The sequence below is a fragment of the Podarcis erhardii genome (genome assembly GCF_964252035.2).
Source record: "Podarcis erhardii genome assembly, chromosome: 1".
In the NCBI taxonomy this organism is placed as follows: Eukaryota; Metazoa; Chordata; class Lepidosauria; order Squamata; family Lacertidae; genus Podarcis; species Podarcis erhardii.
In genome coordinates this window covers 80,609,717-80,630,928 of record NC_138497.1, presented here as the reverse complement: position 1 = coordinate 80,630,928, position 21,212 = coordinate 80,609,717, and the positions used below count along the sequence as shown (strand labels likewise).

Here is a 21,212-nt window from a genome sequence, read left to right as displayed (position 1 = left end):
CCACAAGCAGCACAGTGAAATAATGTGTGTATTTCCCTCTTTCCTTATTTATTACATAAAGGTGAGCTGCAGACTAATCCATCTCTATTGTGAGAGACAAACTCAGAATTGGATTAATATAATCCTTTAAAAAAGAAGGGAGACCCAGGAGGGCATTTTGCCGCCCTGCATGTGCCAGTCTCTTTTAGTAAGTGGAGGTTTTGGGGGGGGGGAATTGCCCAAGGAGCTTGTAGGGTAGGTGGGGCTCGGGAGGCTGCAAGGGCTTACTGTGTCCATTCAATGAAGGCAGCTCACTTTTGACCACATTCTGCTATCTTTTTGTTACCAAATGATTAATGTTATTACAGCTTCTTTTCTTCAGCTCACTAGAGCTGATTGCTGGATTCGTGAGGAAACGTCACATTCTTACTTCACCTTAACTCCTGTCATCTGCAGTTGTGTTGAATTCCCCTCGTTGAATTTCATAATCATCATCATCATCATAAATAATTTTATTATTTATACCCTGCCCATCTGGCTGGGTTTCCCCAGCTACTCTGGGCGGCTCCCAATGGAACACTAAAAACAGAATAAAACTTCAAACATTAAAAACTTCCCTAAACAGGGCTGCCTTCAGATGTCTTCTAAAAGTCAGATAGTTGTTTATTTCCTTGACATCTGATGAGAGGGCACTCCATGCTAATAGTCATCACCAACCACATTCCGTGGCATCGTAGTCCTCATGACTGCAAATAACATGAATATGTGTTGGCCAAAACTTCTAGCAACGAACAAGTTGCTCAGCTTGCGGTTAACCAGCAAAATAGGAAGCCTTTTTATTTTAGAAATCTGTGTCCATTTTTTGTTTGTAAAAATCCCCAGTTGCTCACAGTAAAACATATTATTAATAGCAGGTGTTCGGTGTGTGACCTTGCAGTGAATCTCTGTGAGCAAGCTATGTTTCTCCGCATTCATAAAGTAGGGTTATCAATATTTACTTGACGTATAAGTTTTATAACAAACTGCTTAAAGTTTTATTGGCACAGAAAAATCCATAGAATGAAGTTTCTGAAAACTGAGCCCCCTGTGCCCAGAGTGGCTGATGCATCTCTTCAATACCCACCCACTAAAGAAAGCAGCGATGCTGCTAGTGACACAACAAAGTGGAATTCCACAAAGGATGTTTATGTGATTAGACAACTGCTGTGTGAGTGGGCAGAGGAAGCGCTGAATGGAAGGGATGGGTTACTAGGGCCCTTTACAAGCTGCTATCAATTATCACCCAGCCAATCAATAAGCCACTCTTCAGACCCCAATGGTTACTGAGCAAATCTGTTTTAAACGCAAAGCTGAAAGCGGGAGATGGTGAAAGTGAGCAAAATATCGAACTATCCTGCTCTCCTGTTTGTTTTTTAAAGCTAGAATGAACGTCTGTAACACAGTTGGCTTCATTATGGCGGATCTCCAGATGTCAAAATTAGACGGCAGTGCTATTGCTAATTCTAAGCAGAGTATATCCACCCACCTTTTATTCTCTTCCTACTTGTGTGGAGTCGAGGTGGGCTGCGACTTGCTCTAATTTTTACGTTATCTCAGCTGCGCGGCAGGAACTGCAATAGCATTGCCTTCCTCCTTGTGCCACTGAGGTTGTGTGAAAGTCCTGGAATATGCTGGAGGAGCCAAGTAGCTAGTGCCAGCTCTGGGTTTGAGTGTGCCCTGGACACACACTTATATTGATGAGCCGATGCATGAAAGAGCAGCAAACCTAACTTTTTAAAAATTACTTTATTTTTGTGTTATGTGTGTTTGGGAGGGGTGCTTGTGTGATTCTTTGCCTCAGGTACCAGAATAACTTGGCAAAATAACCTTGGTTTGTGTGTGGGATGGGACACTTAACTGCGCCACCTCACCGCGGGCAGAATAATGGATCAGACCACCCTTGCAAATAGACCCAGGTAAGTTGGATTAGCATGGGGTGTGAAGGGCTTTGGTGTGTATATTATGAAGTAATGGGCCTGCTCAGCTTTGCTAAGTGAAGATCTATGACTAACTGGAGCCTCAAGTGTCTGACTGGCATGTTTGTGTATAATAAAAACATTAGGCACTAATTCTCCTCAGGATTTCCTTTGAGCTTCTGGGGAGAAGTTGTGGCAAGAGATCTCAGTAATCATGAATTCTGATATTGTTTTGAGCCATTGAGACCTAAATCTATATTACTTTGGGGGATCCCAGTGACTATGTCGTCTTGGTGGGCTCCTGCGCAAGGGTCCATGAGCCACAGTGTGCCAACTGCAGCTGGGTGTGAATGGCATTTGTGTCACAGTCAGCCACAGCCTCAGCACTCGAGAGGGGCAACTTGAGGTGCCCGTTTCCTCATAGCCCATCTTTCATACCAGATCACTTTTCCTTCCTGCCCTTTTTCATTTCCCCCAAATGTATAAATATTCAGGAGCATGTGCGTAACTGCCATGCATGTTTGTCCTCAGACCTGTGATGGTATTCAGAATGCTGTTTTATTAAAGGCAAAGGGTTTTGTTGCCCTGGAACTCGGCCTGTCTCAGTGCCAAAGTGGAAATTGCAAAATGGGGCATTTCCATATTAATCCCCATCCCTACCCAAGACCTTTTGTCATATCAGTTCCCAGGCAGCATGTATTTGGCCTGCACATAAGAGGCGGGCAGTCCCTTGCTTGCTTCTGAAGAGATGTCTGAACTAAGTGGAAGTCGGCTCAGAAATAATAGTATTAGATGTGGCTGCCATCAAAGGCTTTTTGTTCCTTGTCCTGGCTGGATGATGCTATAATAATCTCTGCTGCCTGCGTGTGTGAAGATTTCTCTCTTAGAGGTTTGATCACACACTTGAGACAGAGAGGGAGGACACAGAGCAATATTTGGGAGAAGGCTCACGGCGTGTAGCCAAGAGCCATGCTGAGAAGCAGAGACTATAGGAGCCATTTTGCTTCCAGATAAGTGCAGGGATGTGTCATGTATCAAGAGACCTTGAGCTTGTGGCAAAGGGCATGGCAATACCGCTATTCCACCAGCATATGGCAACTGTCTCAGGGTGAGCTCATCATCTTCACAAAGTGGGGAGTGTGGCATTGTCTCTGTTATTCAGATGTCAGGTCTGAGGAAAACGGAGTAAGATGCTTGATCAACGTCGTGCCACATGTTGGCATAAATTGGGTGGCAGCCACTGAGAATCTTGGTTCTGGCAGGCCCTTGATCATTCCAGTCTCTGGCTCATCCTAAGATAATAACATTCTTGTGCAGTTCATCCTCAGAAACAGCTGCTTTTATGTGGAATGCAGAAAACTGCCCTACATTAGGTCAGACCATTGGTCCATCTGGTTCTCCAGGGTTTCAAACAGGAGTCTCTCCCAGATTTACCTAGAAATGTCAGAGATTGAACCCATGGCCTCCTGTATGCAGTGTGTATGCTTCCACCTTGGAGCTAGCACTCCTCACCTCAGAGTTCTTCCCCGTCCTTTGTGAGCAGCAGACCGCCGCCCTGCACACCCCATGTTAGTAATACAGATCACCAGCTCTTTTACAATATATGCTCAAGGCTAACAGGAAGGTAGGAAGGCTTCGACAGAGATCTATTCCACGCTTAGCAGGCAAGTATGGTCCAACAGCCAGCAGATTGTTATAACTGTAGGTCTACCAGGAAACATTGCTGACTTTTGGACATACTCAACCTTTCTGGGATAAGTGAGAGAAGGCTCTATGGAGCCCTTCAGTGGAGGGACAGAAGAAATTGTGTCTTTGCATGGGCTCACCACCCAAGCCTACAAAGCTCAAAATTTAGACTTGGAGTGAGATCAAATAGTCACTACTATGTGCTGGCTATGTCGAAACTTTCTTTGCTGCGGTTCTGTTCATATGGATATCCTTCTACCTTTAGCCTCTGACTGCATGATAAGCCAAACATCTCTATGTACACCCACACCCAGATTTTTTTAGTAATTTAGGGACCATTCTCATCTTTGGGATGGAGATGAATGGCTGGCTAGTCAGAGCCAGTTGTAAAGTGCCCGGAATACAGATAAGTATTAATGTGCTTCCATTCTTAAGCTGGTGTGGGCTGCCCACAGGGGGGGTCTGGGGAAGAGGTGAGAGATACCCTGCTGATCTCAAGCCTCAGAGGTGGTTTATGCTTCCTCTACTCTTCACTAGTTGCAGCTGGCTGAGAATTAATTCTGCCAGACTAGGAGTTTGACAAGGAGTCATTTATCACAGGCTAAGGCTTTTGTTTCCTCCTTTGAGTACCCTAATCGGCTGAGTAATTCGTCTCTGTATAATGAGGACTGGATGGCACAACCTGATTGGGGCAGGCCCAAGTCATTTCCTGCCTGCCTCCGCATGCAAATAGGCCCCAAAGAGTCAGAGGGCACCCCATAATATCTCCTCTTCTCTTGCACACTTTCCACATACATTCTCCAAGTCTTTTTTCCTGAATTTTTTTATTTTTTCAATGGTGTCTTTTATGTATCAGTGCTACATGTGTGCACCTATATTTTGTCTCTTGTCTTCAGAATGGATATTGTTCATTTTCCATGGTGAGTCACATTCTGCCGTGTTATATTCTCTTTGCTCTTGTCCTGAAGCCACCCTGGGATCTCTTCACATTTTGAAGCACCTCCGCTCTGTTTGTCCCTGAAGTTCAGAAACTAGATTTTAGATTCTTTGTGAGATAGGATCAGGTATGAGCTGTGTCCTGGTGAGAAAGTGGAGACAGTCTTGCAAGATAGGAAGCAGCGCCAGTCAGTTAACACCATCCTGCTTGTAACACACCACTTGGGAGTGTTATTACATGCACTCAGTAAAGCAGAAGATATCCGGGGGCGGGGGGGGGGGGTTCATCAAGGGTATATCCTAGCCAGCAATAGTCTACTCACTGGAAATGTAAGAACTGCATAAGAAATAGCTTTAAAACCCAACTATAAACATTTGGAAGTAAGTTCCATTGTATCAAGGAGACATTTACTTCCAAATAATTAAACTTAGCATCACAGATTTTGCATGTTCATTCAAAACACAAGGTTTTGCATGTTTATTCAAAAGCAAGTCCCATTGATTTTATGGAAATACTCTGTGTTGACTCTAAACATACCTTGCCTCTCCATGTAGTAGTAGTAGTAGTAGTAGTAGTAGTAGTAATAATAATAATAATAATAATATACCCCGCACATCTGGCTGGGTTTCCCCAACCACTCTGGGCGGCTTCCAACAAAATATTAAAAATACAATAAAACATCAAACATTAAAAACTTCCCTAAACAGGGCTGTTGAATTTGGAGTGGGGAGGTGAGGTCAGTTTCATGTCACAGGCATAAAAAAGAAACTGCAAATACTACTTATCCTTTGACTAGTGTGCGATTCCATTTGTTATATCTCACTCATCCTCCTAAGAAATTCCTTTGATGCAGAATCTGTGGGAGGTCCTGATAGGGTTCTAACCAAATGCACATGAGGTACTACTAACCTGGGTGGGCTACTAGCCACAATGGCTATGCTGCTCCTCTACTGTTAGAGGCAGTATGCCTCTTAAATACCACTTGCTGGGAATTATAGGTGGGCAGAGTGCTATTGCACACAGGTCCTGCTTGGGTGCTTCCCAACAGGCAGCTTGGTTGACCTCTCAGATCAGGTTGCTGGACTAGATGGGCCATTCTCCTGAGCCAACAGGGTTCTTCCTATATGTTCTTATGGTAAAGGTGCTCAAAATGATTTTTTCCTCCTCCTCTTTGTTTCTGGATATAATACCCCCCACCCACCCCTGCAACTTCCCTGTCCCTACACTGTGAACTGAGGTAATTTCAATTAATTGCAAGATTCTACTTTGGAGGAGAATGATGATTTCCGTATGACATTAATGCATGAACTCCTACACCGGGTGCTGAGGTGACTTCCATGAAGCCAAACAATTTAGTGCTGCAGATAATTGATCCTGTCAAGCAGAGAGCATGTTGCGCTGGCAATAGCTAATAATAGAAATGACATTAGTACTTTCCGTTTTGTTCTCTCACCTTGGCCCTTTATGGGATTCATCCCACTTGGTGCTGAATTTGCTGTTGTTGCTTCTCTTCCTCCTCCTCCCTTCTTACAGACTGAAGAGCAAGGGGTTGATGGTTGGTTTTCAAAAAGACATGGCCTTGACAGAGCTGGAAGACCCCCAAAGCCAAACGTAACCAGACATGTTCTGCCCTGGAGCGAGCAGGTAAGCTGAACAAAGCACATTTTCAAGGAAGGGAGGTAATCTGGAGAGGCGGGGTGGTTTGCACAGGGGAAGTTTGGAAAATGATACTAATTGTGCAGTTACCAGCTGTGTGCAAAGGTCAAATCATTGGGCACAATTCTGATTAATAGCCTTAATTAAGTCCCAGTGAAATGAATAACTGTGTAAGAGCAGTACTGACCCTCTTGCCCAGTTCCTGTTCATTTCAGTGATGCTTCAAGGAATAGTTTCACAATGGATTGTGGCCTTTCGCTTCACTCCTACTTTGTCCTCCAAAATAGTGCACCTACAAAGGATGCTTTAAGCAGAGGCCATCTGTCTCAGGCCAGGAGATGTGAGTAGATGACCCATAAGGTCTACTTGTGTCATATGATTTTATGAAACCTAATAATAAAGCTTGAGATACCAGCCAGCAATTCCTCTCTTACAGTATTTGAACCCTTCTTGAACTGCACACTAATAACAACTGAACACAGTTTTTAGATATTGATGCAGAGAAAATTACAGACACACATAATTAGACCAGGCATCCAAGGCAGATCAGAGGCCAGTGTGCATTCACTCCATCCTGCTCCATCACATTTGGTCCAGCCCATTTCACACTGATTTCCCAGCACTGTTTTACTTTTGTCAGTTCAGGGTAAAGCCCAGCCTGGATTGACTGACACCTGCGTCTGGGCATCTGCCTGCTTAATGCACTCATGCATTATTCAGCCATCATTCTGCCTGCCACCATGAAAAGCATCAGGAAGGTCCCGAAGAACTGTGGCAGGGAAGCTGTTGTTAGTGGGATGCACTGAGATGCCCGAGAGGGTAGGTGCTGAGTGATGCTTATGGGAGGAGGATGCAGTTTGATCACAGAGCCAGACCTGGGAGTTGCATCGCAAATGAGCAAATCCCACAGATCAGTAAGCACCATCAGCAGCCAGGCAAAAGAAGTCTGGGACATGCTGTGGCACATAATGGGCTTTGTTCGTTGATTTGTCAAGTGGTTAGGTCTCATTATCTGCGAGGTTTCACGGGAGGCTGGTCAGCATCCTCAGTAGCTTTGTGCAAAATAGCAACCCTGATGTACATGACACCTATTGAGTAGTCAATCCTAAAACGTTTAGCCTCTCTTTCCAAAGAAGGTTCCCTGATGGCTGTGGGGAAGATCGTTTACTACAGACTGGTGGTGCAATGCCTACCAGTTGGGGGGCTGCATGGTGCCTTCTTCAGCTGCCCCATTGGAAGGGAAATCCCTCCCCCTCTCATGATATCCTTCCCAGCAGCTTCTGTTTTCTTCAGCTCCTGTGGATTAGTTAAGCACCATTGACTTCACTAAAGTGGCACATCTGCACCAGCTGATGATCCAGCCCTCCATTTGAAGCGCACAACAATGCCCAGAGGGAGCAGCAGCTGAGATGTGCCAGATTTTGATCCACAGACTTGAATCTAGGAAGCGAGGGTGGTCATTAATCACTGTTTGAATGAGGACTCTGTTGTGATTATGGAGAGGAAGATTAAGAGAGTATTGCTATTAGAAGAGGAGCGGGCCCTTGTTAGCATCTCAGAAAGCTGTAGGCTCAGAAGTTACTATAGAGAAGTTTGCATCTTATCCTCATAATGATGAAATGTTTACTGTAGCCCCCCCCCCAACCTCTCTGGTGTTGACACTGCATGAGATGCCAGAATTTTTGGAGTCCAGTGTTAGCAGTCCCATGCTGTATAGGGAAAGTTTGTGGTTGCCGCAGAATTTCTTTGCCAGGAGTATAGAGCAAGGTTGGAAAAGGGCTCTCCGGCCATAGCTAGCTCTGTATACTGACTGGGCTTAGAATACCCGAGAAACTCCTATCCCGTATGATGTTCCACGTTCACCACAGTCATCTAGAGAGAAAACACTTTGTTACCTTTGATTTCTACAAGAAACAGGGCTTAACCTAATCCTTTATATCATTTCTGCTAAAACCACATTACTTCATTCCAACTGGACTACATTCTTGACCATTGGACGTGCTGGCTTGGGCTGATGGGAGTTGTAGTCTTAACAACATCCGGAGGGCACCAGGTTGGGGAAGGCTGATCAAGACCTTTGTACTTCACCAGGCACATACTTGAGGAAACTGACTCATTTAAGATGACTTGATTATATTGTTCCATAAGTTAGAAATTTAAATGTTTTAGTTGTTGTGGGATTATGTATGCTTTATTGTTGTGAATTGCCATGGAAGGTAATTATGGGGTAGGATAGAAACCTACAATTTTAAAATGGTAGAACTATAGGCCTGTTACAGGAACTGAAGAGTTTTGGCTCACATGGTCCCTCCTTAAGAGGCTGGAGTATGACCTTGCTCTGTATCTCTCAGGTGGATATCTGTAAATGGATGCCTAAACAGTTGCTGCTGGGTTACTGATACCTGCAGATGGTGCTGTGAAGTAGCCCATACCAAAATTGTGGCTTATCTGTGCCACCACAATTGTGCTAGATGGTTTGAAACATAGTCTACACAGCAAGGAGCCATTCCTGATCTCAGCATTTGCTATTCATGTCAGGCTTGAGACATCAAATGACACATGCATATGTGACTGTCTAGTCCTACTGGTAGAAAGGACTGAGCCACCTCAGAAGGCACACAAGAGATCATTTATTCGACAATGCCCCTGTATTAAATTCTCCTTGTGTTTGTAAAAACAGAGAAGGTTTCTAGCATTAGCCTTCCCCTGACATACTATTTATTATTTATTATTGTACTTATTGAATTTATATATCGCCCTATACCCAAAGGTCTCAGGGCGGTTCACAGAACAAAATCAAAATATAAAACCACAAAATAGATAATCAAAATAAAAACAACCCAATAATACCCCTCCATTGGATGCACACAAACATGTGTACCAACTTGCATTTCCATAGGTAAATTAGTTTGCCCACAATTACACTTTACTTGTAAGGGCTCCAGCCTATAGTTTCAAGCAGCAGGATGGCATAGCTACTCAGTAGTAGACCTGTTCATGAATAAAGGCCCCAAACTGCCTTTTACCCTTCTTTGTATCTTGTGTTCCCCTAATTATTCCTTCATTGTACTTTGTACATGAGTATTGCAAATGTGCATGGAATGTGCACAGAATATGTTGCTTGATCAGAGGCAGAGCAAAGTGTTTGGAGGAAGGGCCACAGCTCAATGGAAGAGCAACTGTTTTGAGTGCAGAAGGTCCTAGGTTCCATTCCTAGCATCTCCAGGTAGAGCTGGGAACTGTCTGAAACCCAGGAAGATCACCTGCCAGTTGGTGTAAACACTCCTGAGCTAGATGGACCAATGTTCTGACTCTGTATAAGACAGCTTCCAATGTTCCGTGAACATCTCAGAGCAGTCTAGAAAGCCTGGCATCCAAGAGAGAACCTTTTCATTAAGAAATGGCTGCACTGCAAGTGTATTTCTATATATTCATTACACTACCATGTTCTGTGAACCAGTCCCATGTTATGCTTTGCCCTGCTGAAAGGGTGGCCAATAGTAATAATGGGGGGGAAATAAGTATATTGAGCGTATGAAGTCAATTAATTAGATGATTGTGCTTAACCACTAGAATAAGCCTCAGAGGGCTGAAAAAAAATAATGAGAAAGAAATTAAGAAATAATGAGAGACAGATACGGGCAAAAGAAGAGCAGCCTGCCAGAACTGGGGCATCTCTTCACTACAAAATTAAACCAATTAAAATGCCACAGATCTCCACCCCCAAGAAATCCTGGGAATCATAGATTTGTGGGTGGGTGGGGCTAATATTCTCTAACAGTGAATTCTCAACATTCTAACAAAGCTATGGTTCTCACGAGTCTTTGAGGATGCCATAAGAAAGAGCTTTAAAACCAGCTTAGACAGGAGTGCCTGGCGTGCTCTGGTCCATGGGGTCACGAAGAGTCAGACCCGACTAAACAACAACAACATGTTTATATTGGCCTCCTTCACACATGACACATGAGCCTTCTGAGGTGGCACAGCCCTTTGTAGCACTCCCATAAATGCATGCTTCATGTGCAGGTGCACAGAGCGAAAATGGCAGTCACTTTGCTACAGAGCAGAGCCATGGTTTGGGTTAGCATTAGGTAGAGACCTAGGTTCATGGTTTGTCTCGCTCCAAACAAACCATGAGCTGTAGCCACTGTTTGTCCTTAGCTTACTACTTGTGGTTTGTTGGGTAGAGACATACCACAAGCCTGGGTTTGCCCATGGCTTGGCTGCAGGTAGCAAAGCAGCCAAAGAACTTGAAGAGAAGTGGCTGTGGTTTTCACTTTGCACACATGTATGCTTAGCCATGTTCTGGCTTAGCATTGCATGCAAAATGAGCCAGTGTGATATGGCAATATGTGGTGCATGCTGTTTTAAATACAAAAGCTTGGGGTGGGGGCTATTGGGAGATGGGCATCATCCCCGGGACAGTTATGTGGGCTGGATATAGCTAAATCTAGGAAAGCGTTTTCATAGAAAGGGGATATGGACTAATTAGCAATCATTGTTGAAAGAGCCACAGCTGATGCATTTGATATGACATGGCCATAAATTACATTTTAGTACCTGTATTGTATTCCTGACACAGATATGGACAAGGCATGGCTACTGTCAAGAGTGTGGCTGTTGTTTGTAGAATGAAGCAGTTATTGTTCCAAATTCTGGCTGATACCTTGACTGTGAGGAATTAAGCGCCTGAGTGGTTTGAAACAGGAGAGAAGTAATTCTGGAAAGGAGTTTTTACCTTCTGAAATTTCATCCCAATTGTGCCTACCCAGTAAATGCCTCCCTATCTTTTTAATTCAGTTAAGGTCCTCTGCATTTATCAGTGTGACTAATCACCATCATTGAGCTGGCTTCTATTGTGCTGATTATGCCACAAGTATGTACACAACACAGGATGTTTAAGGAGTAATAGGTAACATCACCCCATGCTTGAATGGGAACAGAGACCTTGATGTCCTTCATTGCATTGAGCCAGATCTCCATACTGGCCCTAAATAAACAGCTGGTTCAATGGATGCTGCATATACTGCTCTACCAAATAGGAGACTCTTCATCCAGTTGTCTGAGCTGTCTAGTCTGAGCCCAAAATGGTAGCTGTAATTGAAGAGCTTGGGCTCACACTGCATGAGTTGGGCCTCTGGTTTTTCTTGAGGGTGGTGTGAGGGTAGGTGGGATAGCAATAGAAGTTGCTACTGAGGTATGTGATGTAAATTAGTATCAGAATCCACCATACATCACCTCCAGCTATGTTAAAAAGGGATGTGTTAACTGCAGTGGGACAGCTCTGTGCAAAAATTGGAAGGCAACAGCCAAACACAAGGAAAGTAATGACTCAGAAAAGTAATGGAATTTGCTAACCTAGCCAGTACATTAACTGCATAACAGGATTCTATTGCGTCTTACATTTCAGTGCTTGAAGAATAGAGATCTGTTGCTCATTATGTGTCAAATGTCCTCTCTATTGCTAACGTAAATCACAAGTATCAGAATGTCTTTTGAAAATGTTTTATTTTATTTTTGATTACATTTTTGTTAGTGTTGTTAGCCCACATTATTTTACTTTTAATTTTGTGATAGCTATGTTTTGCTATATGCATGTTATATTTTTAAAAATGGTAGGGAGCTAGAAATAGGGAAGAAGAGACTCGAGTAGCTTGAGCTCAGAGTTTATGATTTTGGGGTGAAGCAAAGATAAATTTATATTTTCACAAAGGCTTTGTAGATTCTTCCTATTCCTCTTGTTTAAGACAGGTTAAAGTATTTTTGCTCCCGGCACATCGCTTATGACACTGGTGTTCACTGCAGTAAACACATCCATGTGGATGATATATCCACACCTTTAGACAAGTTTGCTTCATGGACCTGTTAGGGTTCCCAAGCTCTGGTACACAAATGTTGAAAGATGAAGATCCATCTTTGCTGTGAGGAACACTGGTGCGCCAGCAGCAGTCAACAGGGAAAGGACCAAAAGTCAGTGGCAGAGCAGGAGGTCCCATGCAAGAGGTCCGAGATTCAATCCCTGGCATTTTCAGGTAGGATTGGAAAGACTCCTGGACCCAGAGGGGGGGTCGGGGGGGGCTGATGGCCCCCCTAAAATTTTCAAGGAGGGGGCTGGGCCCCCTCAATATTCCAGAGGCTCACCTGGCCTACCCATGTCTGCAGCAGGCCTTAGGTGTATACCTGGCACCACCAGAAGAAGGAGGTATTGCAATACTGCGATAGTCTTTCAGGGCTCCTGTCACCATTCAGGATTGTGTTGCACTATGTAATGTTTATATTCTCTCTCTGTCACACACATACACACACACAGGCATACACCCACCCACACGGAATTGCCTCGGAGAGCTTGTGTATAGCCTAAATGTTGTTCTTCTGCAGTACAAAGGGAAAGCAAACCTGCATGTATTTGAAGACTGGTGTGGAGGAGCTGTTGGGCACCTAAGGAAGAACCTGCATTTCCCCCTCTATCCACATGTAAGTACAAGTGATTCTGCAAGACGAAGAGGCCAGTTCCAGCATAACCTCCAGGAGGGAGGTTTCTGTTACTCTCTTTGTGTAGTAAATATCCGTAGCCACTGTTGCAGTAAATTTCCATTTACTAGTAACAAGGGTATTTGACTTGATCTAAGTGCTAATGAAATCCACAAGTGTAGTTCCTTTGATTTCAGCAGGCCAGTATCAGGTATGGTAAGGTTTATCCAATGAGGTGTGCTCCTTATGTTGCTGGACTGCAACTCCCATCATCCCTGACCATTGGGCAATGCTGAGTGAGGCTGATGGGAATTGGAGTCCCAGCAAGATTTGGAGGGCACCATGTTGACTGCCTCTGGGCTATGGTATCCCATTCCCATGTTCACATCCTTGTGCCTGCCCCAGCTTTAAGACAGACAAAATCAAGGAGGCTGACTTACTTCCATGCAAGACACTGTCAATGCATTACTCCTATGATGATCCATCTCCTAAGGGCTCATGCTACACATGGAACTTCCGAATGAATCTCCCCAAAAGACACTTGAGCAGGAGGAGGAATTTGAAGAGGAGGCTTGGCAAATATAAATTATTCTCTGTTTTCCAGTGTGTAAGCATGTTCACAAGATATTTTGATATCTTTTGAGCCAGGTTTTTGCAGGGAGCTGAGTAAATGCTGACTAGTGGTGGGTCTACCAGCTTGTTATTGTATTGCTGTTTGATATATTTTGGCTGACGCTTTAGTTATTTAAACTTTTACTGTAGACAACAACAAGAATCCACTGACAGCATACAAATCAATATGGCTAACTTGACCCAACAATCCCCCTCCCCCTTCACACATGAAAAACAAATCTCACTGTAGCCACTAAAGATAACCAACCATGCCCTAGGCCCCCCTCCACCTCTCCAGCACTACCAAGGAAATATAATAAGTGAATAGAAAGAGAAGGGATGTTGATACAAAACACCACACATACACTAAGTAAAAGGATATAAGTTTTACCACCCCAACCTCCCTCTCTCTCCCCCTTCTTCCCTAACCTTATACTGCATACAACACTAATGTCTCACAACAAATGTAATTGATCTATAAAAAAACACAACCTGAAAAAAGAGACAATGCCTGTACTTTTGTAAATCATGAAAATCTTTAATAAAAATTATTTTTTTATTTTTTTAAAAAAAACCAAGTCTTTTATTGTATGGTTTGATAGTGTGCTAAGGTGTAACCTGCACTTGTAACAATAGAACTGATGAAGGGTTTGATAAATAATGAACAAATGAATATAGCATACATTTGCTCAAGGCCTGTGTTGTGGAATATTACATTCAAATGCTTTCTTCCTCTTTTCTTCTGGCTCTTAGACCCGCACAACAGTGAAAAAGTTGGCTGTGTCACCCAAATGGAAAAATTACGGCCTCCGTATATTTGGGTACATCCATCCCTTCAAAGATGGTGAGCTGAATTAGCAACCCTTAACTCTGTCTGCAAAGCTGTGCTTCATTGCTGAGATCTCACCTTCTTCCCACTCAGAGATACCTTTGCCTTAAAGAAAACCATATGCATATTGTTGCCCCTGCTCCTAATCTCTCACAGTGGGAGTTATGGGAAACTGCAGAGGGACCCGCTCTCCGTTGCTCCTTTCTAGGTCAAGAGGCTTCATGCCATCAGAACGCCTCCAAATGTATCTCAGACTAGAGAAGTTCAGAAACTACCATCTCTCTGTCCCCCTTCCCCACATCCACCCATCAGTGACCAAGCATCATTCCAGGGGCTCTTGAGTCCCAAACCACAGCATTCAGTAGACATTTGACACATTGACTTGAAAAGGCTTGTCTCTCTCAGCCACAACATGCCCAGCTCACCACCACATGGAATCCTTATTGCTCAAGCCTCCTGCTCTCACCTGCTCCTGCAGCCCACCCTGCAGCTCAATTTTTCTTCTTTGCCTTGTAGGGGACTTCCAGTTTTCTGTAGCTTCAGATGACAACTCTGAATTTTGGCTCAGTCCTGACGAGACTCCAGCCAATGCCCGTCTGGTGGCATTTGTGGGCAAGGTGGGATCCATTTTTCGCTTTCTCTTAGCTTATCACATTGTAATAGGAAGGCCAATAGTGGCATTGTAGCATCTTTCCATGGAGAGATGTGCTTCTTGCTGTCTTCTTACAAGCAATGCCATCTGGCGTCATCTCCCTGGTTCCTTGCTGGGATAGTTAAATGTAAATGTAGCCAGTAGTATTGCCACTGGGAGCCATATAAACCTCAAGCCAACTCAGCTGTGATTCTTACATCTGGAGGCTGCATAATTAAAACCTGGACCTATTATAACACAAAACACAAATACGCGTGTATATGAGTCTGTTCTAAATGCTGTTGTGTTTCGATAGTAATGTTTTTATGCAGCTGTGGCTCACAACCTGAGCCTTACACCTGGTTCGCTCAGTAACACTGATTTCAAGGTTAAGCCTGTGCACAGATGTGGCAGATATTTCTCTGCTTTGTTCTGAATGGGAAGGTAAAGCTCTTATTTCCACGGTGGCTGCAGAGAGAGCCTGTTCCACAGCCACGTTAGCAAATGGAGAAATTATGGAAATAAGGAGCCCTTTTTGCCATATAAGGGGTGAGCAATGCACTTTGCCGTTTGATAGCCGGCAAAATGGTTTGGATTTAAAACATTAAACTTGGCTCATACCGTGAAAGCTTTGCTATGTTGGGAAGAAACAGGCTAAGGAGCACAGCTAGGAACTAATGAAAGTATTGTCAGGTGGAGAGATCGGCAGTATTTCAAATTTCTGTTTAAGTCTTCCCTCCGGTGCAATGTCTTTAAAATGCTCGAAAGCAACTCAGCAAGTGTTTCTTCGCCCATGTTGTTAGAGTTTCCCTCTGGTTCTGCTCCGGAGCTTGAGATTTCCTGTGCCCAGGGAGAAACTGCATTCCTGTGCCATATATAACCAGAGACCATGGATAGAGAGATGATGCAGATACTCAGGCGAGTCCCATTTCTAAGGCCATTCAGCAAAATCAATTTCTTTGACAGAGATAGCAAAGTATGATTGTGGCCTCAGGGCACCACTTGCTTAGTGTTACTGTTGCCCTTGTGTTCAATGCTAACAGCATGCAGGAGGTGATAAGGAATTGGCGCAGATTTCAGATTAGCGGGGTTAGACCTTTGACTAGGGTGGTTGCAGTTGTATATATTGTATATGTCTCTGCGTGTCATGCAAGCAATGAATCTGATAGTAATGAATCCGTCCATTCTGCTGGTTTCCCAGACTCTGCCCCTAGTTTCACTCCAACACAAACAGGATTGTTTTCATCACTGAAGTGTTGGAGGATATCATTTTAGGGGTTTATAGCTAATAACTACTGGAATAATTGTGTTTCATATTATGTTTTAAAGGTATATCACCACTCCAACAGGCCTGTCTGTGTTTTGAACCCAAGACCTCTCACACACAACTTGAAAATGGTGGCCCCATTACTTATAGGTTTTAGGCCCAACCAATGTGCTGTGATCTAAACCACAGAGCCTAGGGCTTGCCGATCGGAAGGTCGGCAGTTCGAATCCCTGCAACAGGATGAGCTCCTGTTGTTCGGTCCCAGCTCCTGCCAACCTAGCAGTTCAAAAGCACGTCAAGTGCAAGTAGATAAATAGGTACTGCTTCGGCAGGAAGGTAAACGGTGTTTCCGTGCGCTGCTCTGGTTTGCCAGAAGCGGCTTAGTCATGCTGGCCACATGACCCGGAAGCTGTCTGCGGTCAAACGCTGGCTCCCTCAGCCTATAGAGCGAGATGAGCACATAACCCCAGAGTCATCTACGACTGGACCTAATGGTCAGGGGTACCTTTACCTTTACCTAATGCATGACGGTTGCAGACCTATGTCTGCTCTAAAGCCTAGGGGTGGAATGCTAATTAAGTCTCAAAGTGGGTATCTGTGTTAAATGCTGTTCTCACAACTGCCACTTTCCCCTCTTTTCAACTAGTGTTTATATCCTAGCCAAGTTCATTTCCAGCATCAGCATGGGGGCAGGGAGGAAAAGATCCTGTCAGATGAACTGTAAGAATGAAGTGAGGAGGGAAGGAACCAATACCCTCCACTCCTATGTGCCCCCTTGGCAGTTTAAATCTCTCCCCGTCCCCTCTCTCTCACACACACTCTCACACATTTGAAGGCACGGGCCTGCTGCCCTGATCTGTCACCTCACCCATACAACTCCTTACTTTCATCACTGCCCCACTGCTATTGCCAGTTTCCCCTTCCCCCTTAAAAAATGCTTTTCTTCATATAAGTCAAAACATATAAGTCAAACAACACATATGCAACAAAAGAAACATATAAGTCAAACAACACATATGCAACAAAAGAAACACTCCCCAATAGAAATTATGATGCAGCACAGAATATAGTCGTGTTACATACCGCATCAAAGAAAAGAAAAAATCCAAATGCAATAAAATTAAAAAATAGCACGGTATCAGAAATCAAGCCAGCCAAAAGATTTTATTTGTTTTGTCTTCAAGATGATGAGTGTCTAACCTTCCATTTGAAATTCTACCAGTTTCACAACTGCTCCCTTTTTCTCCGAACGTTTTAGCAGTGCCCGTCCCAGTATACTTCAAAGGCTGCCTCAGTATTTCTGAAAGGTTTGGCACTGTCAGGCTATTCCAAATAGATCTATAGTCCGCAGTGAGTCTCTCAAGCCACTGGTGGGTAAAGCTGTTGCCAAGCAAAGATTGGAAATTTGTTTCACCATTTGATTGTTCTGCTAACAAATAAAAGTAAACAAAATTAAATCTTCAGCATGCACAGTCAAGAAATTCAATGCTGCAGGTCCCCGGACAGCTGTAGCTCACTCCCTTTCGTGCATTTTTAATGAAAGCTTAAAGGCCAGTGCTGAATCTTGTACATTTGCAATAGAAAGGTACAAGCCCTGCAGGACTGTGGCAACGCCTTTTAACCTACCCATTACAGAGCTGACTAGTCAGGCAGACCACACTGTGAGACAAAGCTTGTTTTTCCTTATATCAATTAACTCAGAGGTGACCAGATGGAAGGGATTCTCATTTGATCTAGTGGCTCGGGTTTTGTGTGGCTGATATTAATTGTTTAGGAAAACCTTAGTGATCTGATTTTTATAAGCGCTTTGTAGCACTAGATATAAAACAGACCAGATTAGACACAAACTAGAAGGTTGTAAATAAAATCACACAGTGACAGGAAGAAAAGTCTACCAGTTGAATTATGACAGCATTATATGAAGGGCTTTTCCCATTTATTTGCTTAGGAAATTAGTCATGGTTGCTGTGAATCAGCTTCAAGCTATTCCCCTGAAATGTACTCAAAAACCATGTGTATTGTGATGTTCTAATCAACCTCAGCCAGTGCCATTCCTAATTTTCTTCTAGTTTTTTGGTATTGGTTTTGGCCTTTGATCAAAGATTGAATTTGGCCCCATATTCACATTCTTTCTCCTTTTCTTCTTTAGCTGGGCTCTGAGTGGACTGCCCCAGGAGAGTTCACAAAATTCAGCTCACAAGTTTCCAAGCCAATTCGGTAGGTGTTGCTACCCTGTCCTTTTGCTCATTCTAGGCAGCTAAGGCTGCGCACACACGTGAAGGTACTTTGAATGTGCTTAAAAGGTATAGTGTGTACACAACCTACATATGCCTACACCATGTCCATATTTTATTGTAAACGTGTGTGTGTGTGTGTGTGTGCGCATGTGTATGCGTGTGTGTGTGTGTGTGTGTGTGTGTGTGTGATCCATCTGACTGGGTTCCCCCAGCCGCTCTGGGCTGTGAGCATGTGAGATGTAATGCTAGCAAACACTTGCCCATATCCCCCAGCATCTGATCTTAAATGTGGTGTGAGAATGCCCTCTCCAGAGCCATCCACGGTATACTGCTGAAGCCATAGATCACACACAACTAACATATGGAACTCACAGCCACAAGATGGAATGGTGGCCACTAGCTTAGATCACTTAAAAAAAAAATTGACCATCTCTCAATGGTTTTTAGCTATGAAATTCCATGTTCACAAATAGTATACCAGCTTCTGGGGAGGCCTATTGCCAGTTTGCTCCCAGAAGCAGCTGGCTCACCCATGCTGGAAACAGAATATTGAACCATATCTAGTAGGTATGATAATATATTTAAACAAAGAGGTGTTACTAATATTTTTATACAATTGCAAGTGTATCTTATGAAATTGTGCATGTTTTTAGAAAGTGGTGGTTTTTTTCCATTTTAGCAAGTGAGCATATGTTACTTAGATCTCAACATCTTGTATATGCTTCATTGTTGGAGAGATATAAAAAGAAGAGAAGCTTATGTTCTGCTGGTGAAGCATGCAGGGTTGCCTTACTACACAGGGCACTTTGTCAAAACCTTGGTACAGTTAACGCCAGTGTAAACTGGTCTAGCTAGATTTTGTGTCTCATTCACTACAATGGTGCAGAAACAAGACATCCAGAGAGTATTGAAGGGCATGGAACAGCCAAGTCAGAAACCACCATTCTTCTCTTCTTTATCCTTTATATCAGGGTGGCTAACCTTCTGTGGCTCAAGGGCCCCTTTGAGCGCTTTCCCACTCCCTCAAAATCTGCATGCCCACCAAGCCCATTTCACACACATGCATACACTCATGCAGCGCAAAGGGTAGGACAATCAGTTTACACACATAGACACACTCAGCAGTGTTTATGCTCTCTAGGGCAGTGCCCGCCCTGGGATAATCTTCTCCCCTTGGGAGGAGGAACAAAGCCCCTTCTCTCTGTGGTATGGCACTATTGGTAGAAGGTCCTTAGACAGGAAACTGGAAGGAATGCTTCTTCCTGTTTCTTTTCCTCTCTAAAGCCTTCCAACAATGGCAATAACTTTATAAGAATGGTGCAGTACTGGACGGAGAAGGGGTCCTCTTCTAAAGGTAAAAAGACGTGATGCCTCCCATCCCTGCATATCAGATCAGCAGAGACCTCTCCCAATGGTGGGGCACAATAGTGCCACCTGCTGCCCAAAAACACTCAGTTGAAAATAGTGGAGGCAAATGATTGGGGTTTTGCAGGCCACCAGAAATCACGGGTTAGCTACTCCTGCTTCATATAGCACTTGCTACTTAGAACAACCCTGTGTGGTAGATACTTCTCCAGTTCTCAAATGGAAGCTGAGAGATGGTGACTTGTTCAAGGCCACACAGTGAGTTCTTGGCAGCAAGTGAGTCCAGGTCTCCCAGTCCCAAGGCCTACTCTCCCGCAGGGCAATCTAAGGTGGGAAATGCATAATTGTTTCTGTAAACTTGCTTCTCCATGAGCCTTTTGCGCTCTCTCTCTCTCTCTCTCTCTCTCTCTCTCTCTCTCTCTCCCTCCCTCCTCATTTCCCATCTCTTTGCATCTTTCTTTTCCCGTAACAACGCTCCTTTCCACTCCTCCTCCTCTTTGTCCTATTTCCAGGCTTGTTGGTCTGAAGGTACTTCCTGTCTAGATTTGGTGCCTGTCAGCTCCCCCTTCCTGTTTCTTTGCCTCTCTCTCTTCGACACAGCCCTGGATGGAGCTGGCAGCTCTCGTCTGGGCCTCTCTTTGCCTGTGCTATCAGTCCGCTGCTGAGCAGGAACTTCCATGGCATTCTGCAGTTTTTCCTTGTCCACTCTGCATACCTCTTACTTGTTCTGTTCATTCACAACGAATGGCTGCAGAGACAGAGGCCCTTTTGCCCTACACCGGGAAAGAGACTTTATTCAGCAGGCAGCTCCCGTGTTGTGAGCAGAGCTTGCGATGGTGGTGCTGAAGGAGGCCGCTGGGAAAGGCTGCTCAAGGTTATGAACTGCTCCCTTGCCGGTGGTGGCCCAAGGGCTGTTGTCATGTGCCCTGTATAAATATATTTGCAAACATTTTGGCATCGCCTCTTGTTTCTCTGTGATGTATCCTGTGTGCCATGCCCTCAGATTGGCAGAAGGACAAATGTGAAGAGCAGGGCATGCAGAGTTTTCTTGCTAGGGTCAGGACATGAAGAGATCTGGAATAATAGTGGAGATGTGTGCTGAATGCTTATTGCTTCCCCCAGCTGCTGGAAGAAAGAAATGAGGGAAGCTGTCCAAATGCAAAAAAGGGGCTGGATGGGAGGAATATGAATGGACAAACACCTGCTCTGAGAACAGAGGGGCCCAAACCAAGCCTCAGTACTGGGCACATTGGCAGATTTTTCCAGCTTAAGTGCCATGCCTGCCCCTCAGCAGAACTAGTCAATGTGATCTCTGTCACTACCGATCAGTGTTATAGTACTGTTTAGTGGGAGAAATTCAGTATAGCGCTAAGAGGATCACTTCATCAGTGCAAGCATTTTGATTGCATTGATACAACAATCTCCCCTTCCCTCCCCCCCATGTGCTGTTCTAGGGATCCCCCCCCCCCCCCCCGTGCACAAGCCAATTCCAGGGGCACAGGGGAAGATAGGAGGGAAGCATCATTGCATTAGCAGAATCCTTGCATGGGCTTCTGCTAACAGGACCAGTTAGTTGAAGCCTGCCCA

At 44.2% G+C, this 21,212-nt stretch overlaps 1 protein-coding gene across 6 annotated transcripts in view; it reads left to right on the top strand.

The window, feature by feature from the left end:
- Positions 1–21,212, top strand: part of B4GALNT4 (beta-1,4-N-acetyl-galactosaminyltransferase 4) — a 175,980-nt gene that overhangs the window by 116,787 nt on the left and 37,981 nt on the right. For 5 of the 6 annotated variants that reach the window (XM_081875214.1, XM_081875216.1, XM_081875218.1 and 2 more), the window contains exons 3-7: positions 6,091–6,201; positions 12,592–12,687; positions 14,050–14,140; positions 14,642–14,742; positions 18,173–18,240. In XM_081875214.1, the coding sequence (XP_081731340.1) occupies positions 6,091–6,201; positions 12,592–12,687; positions 14,050–14,140; positions 14,642–14,742; positions 18,173–18,240 (467 nt within the window). Of the gene's footprint in view, positions 1–6,090; positions 6,202–12,591; positions 12,688–14,049; positions 14,141–14,641; positions 14,743–18,172; positions 18,241–21,212 lie in introns of those variants that run through there. The other variant, XM_081875219.1, reaches the window with a different exon arrangement.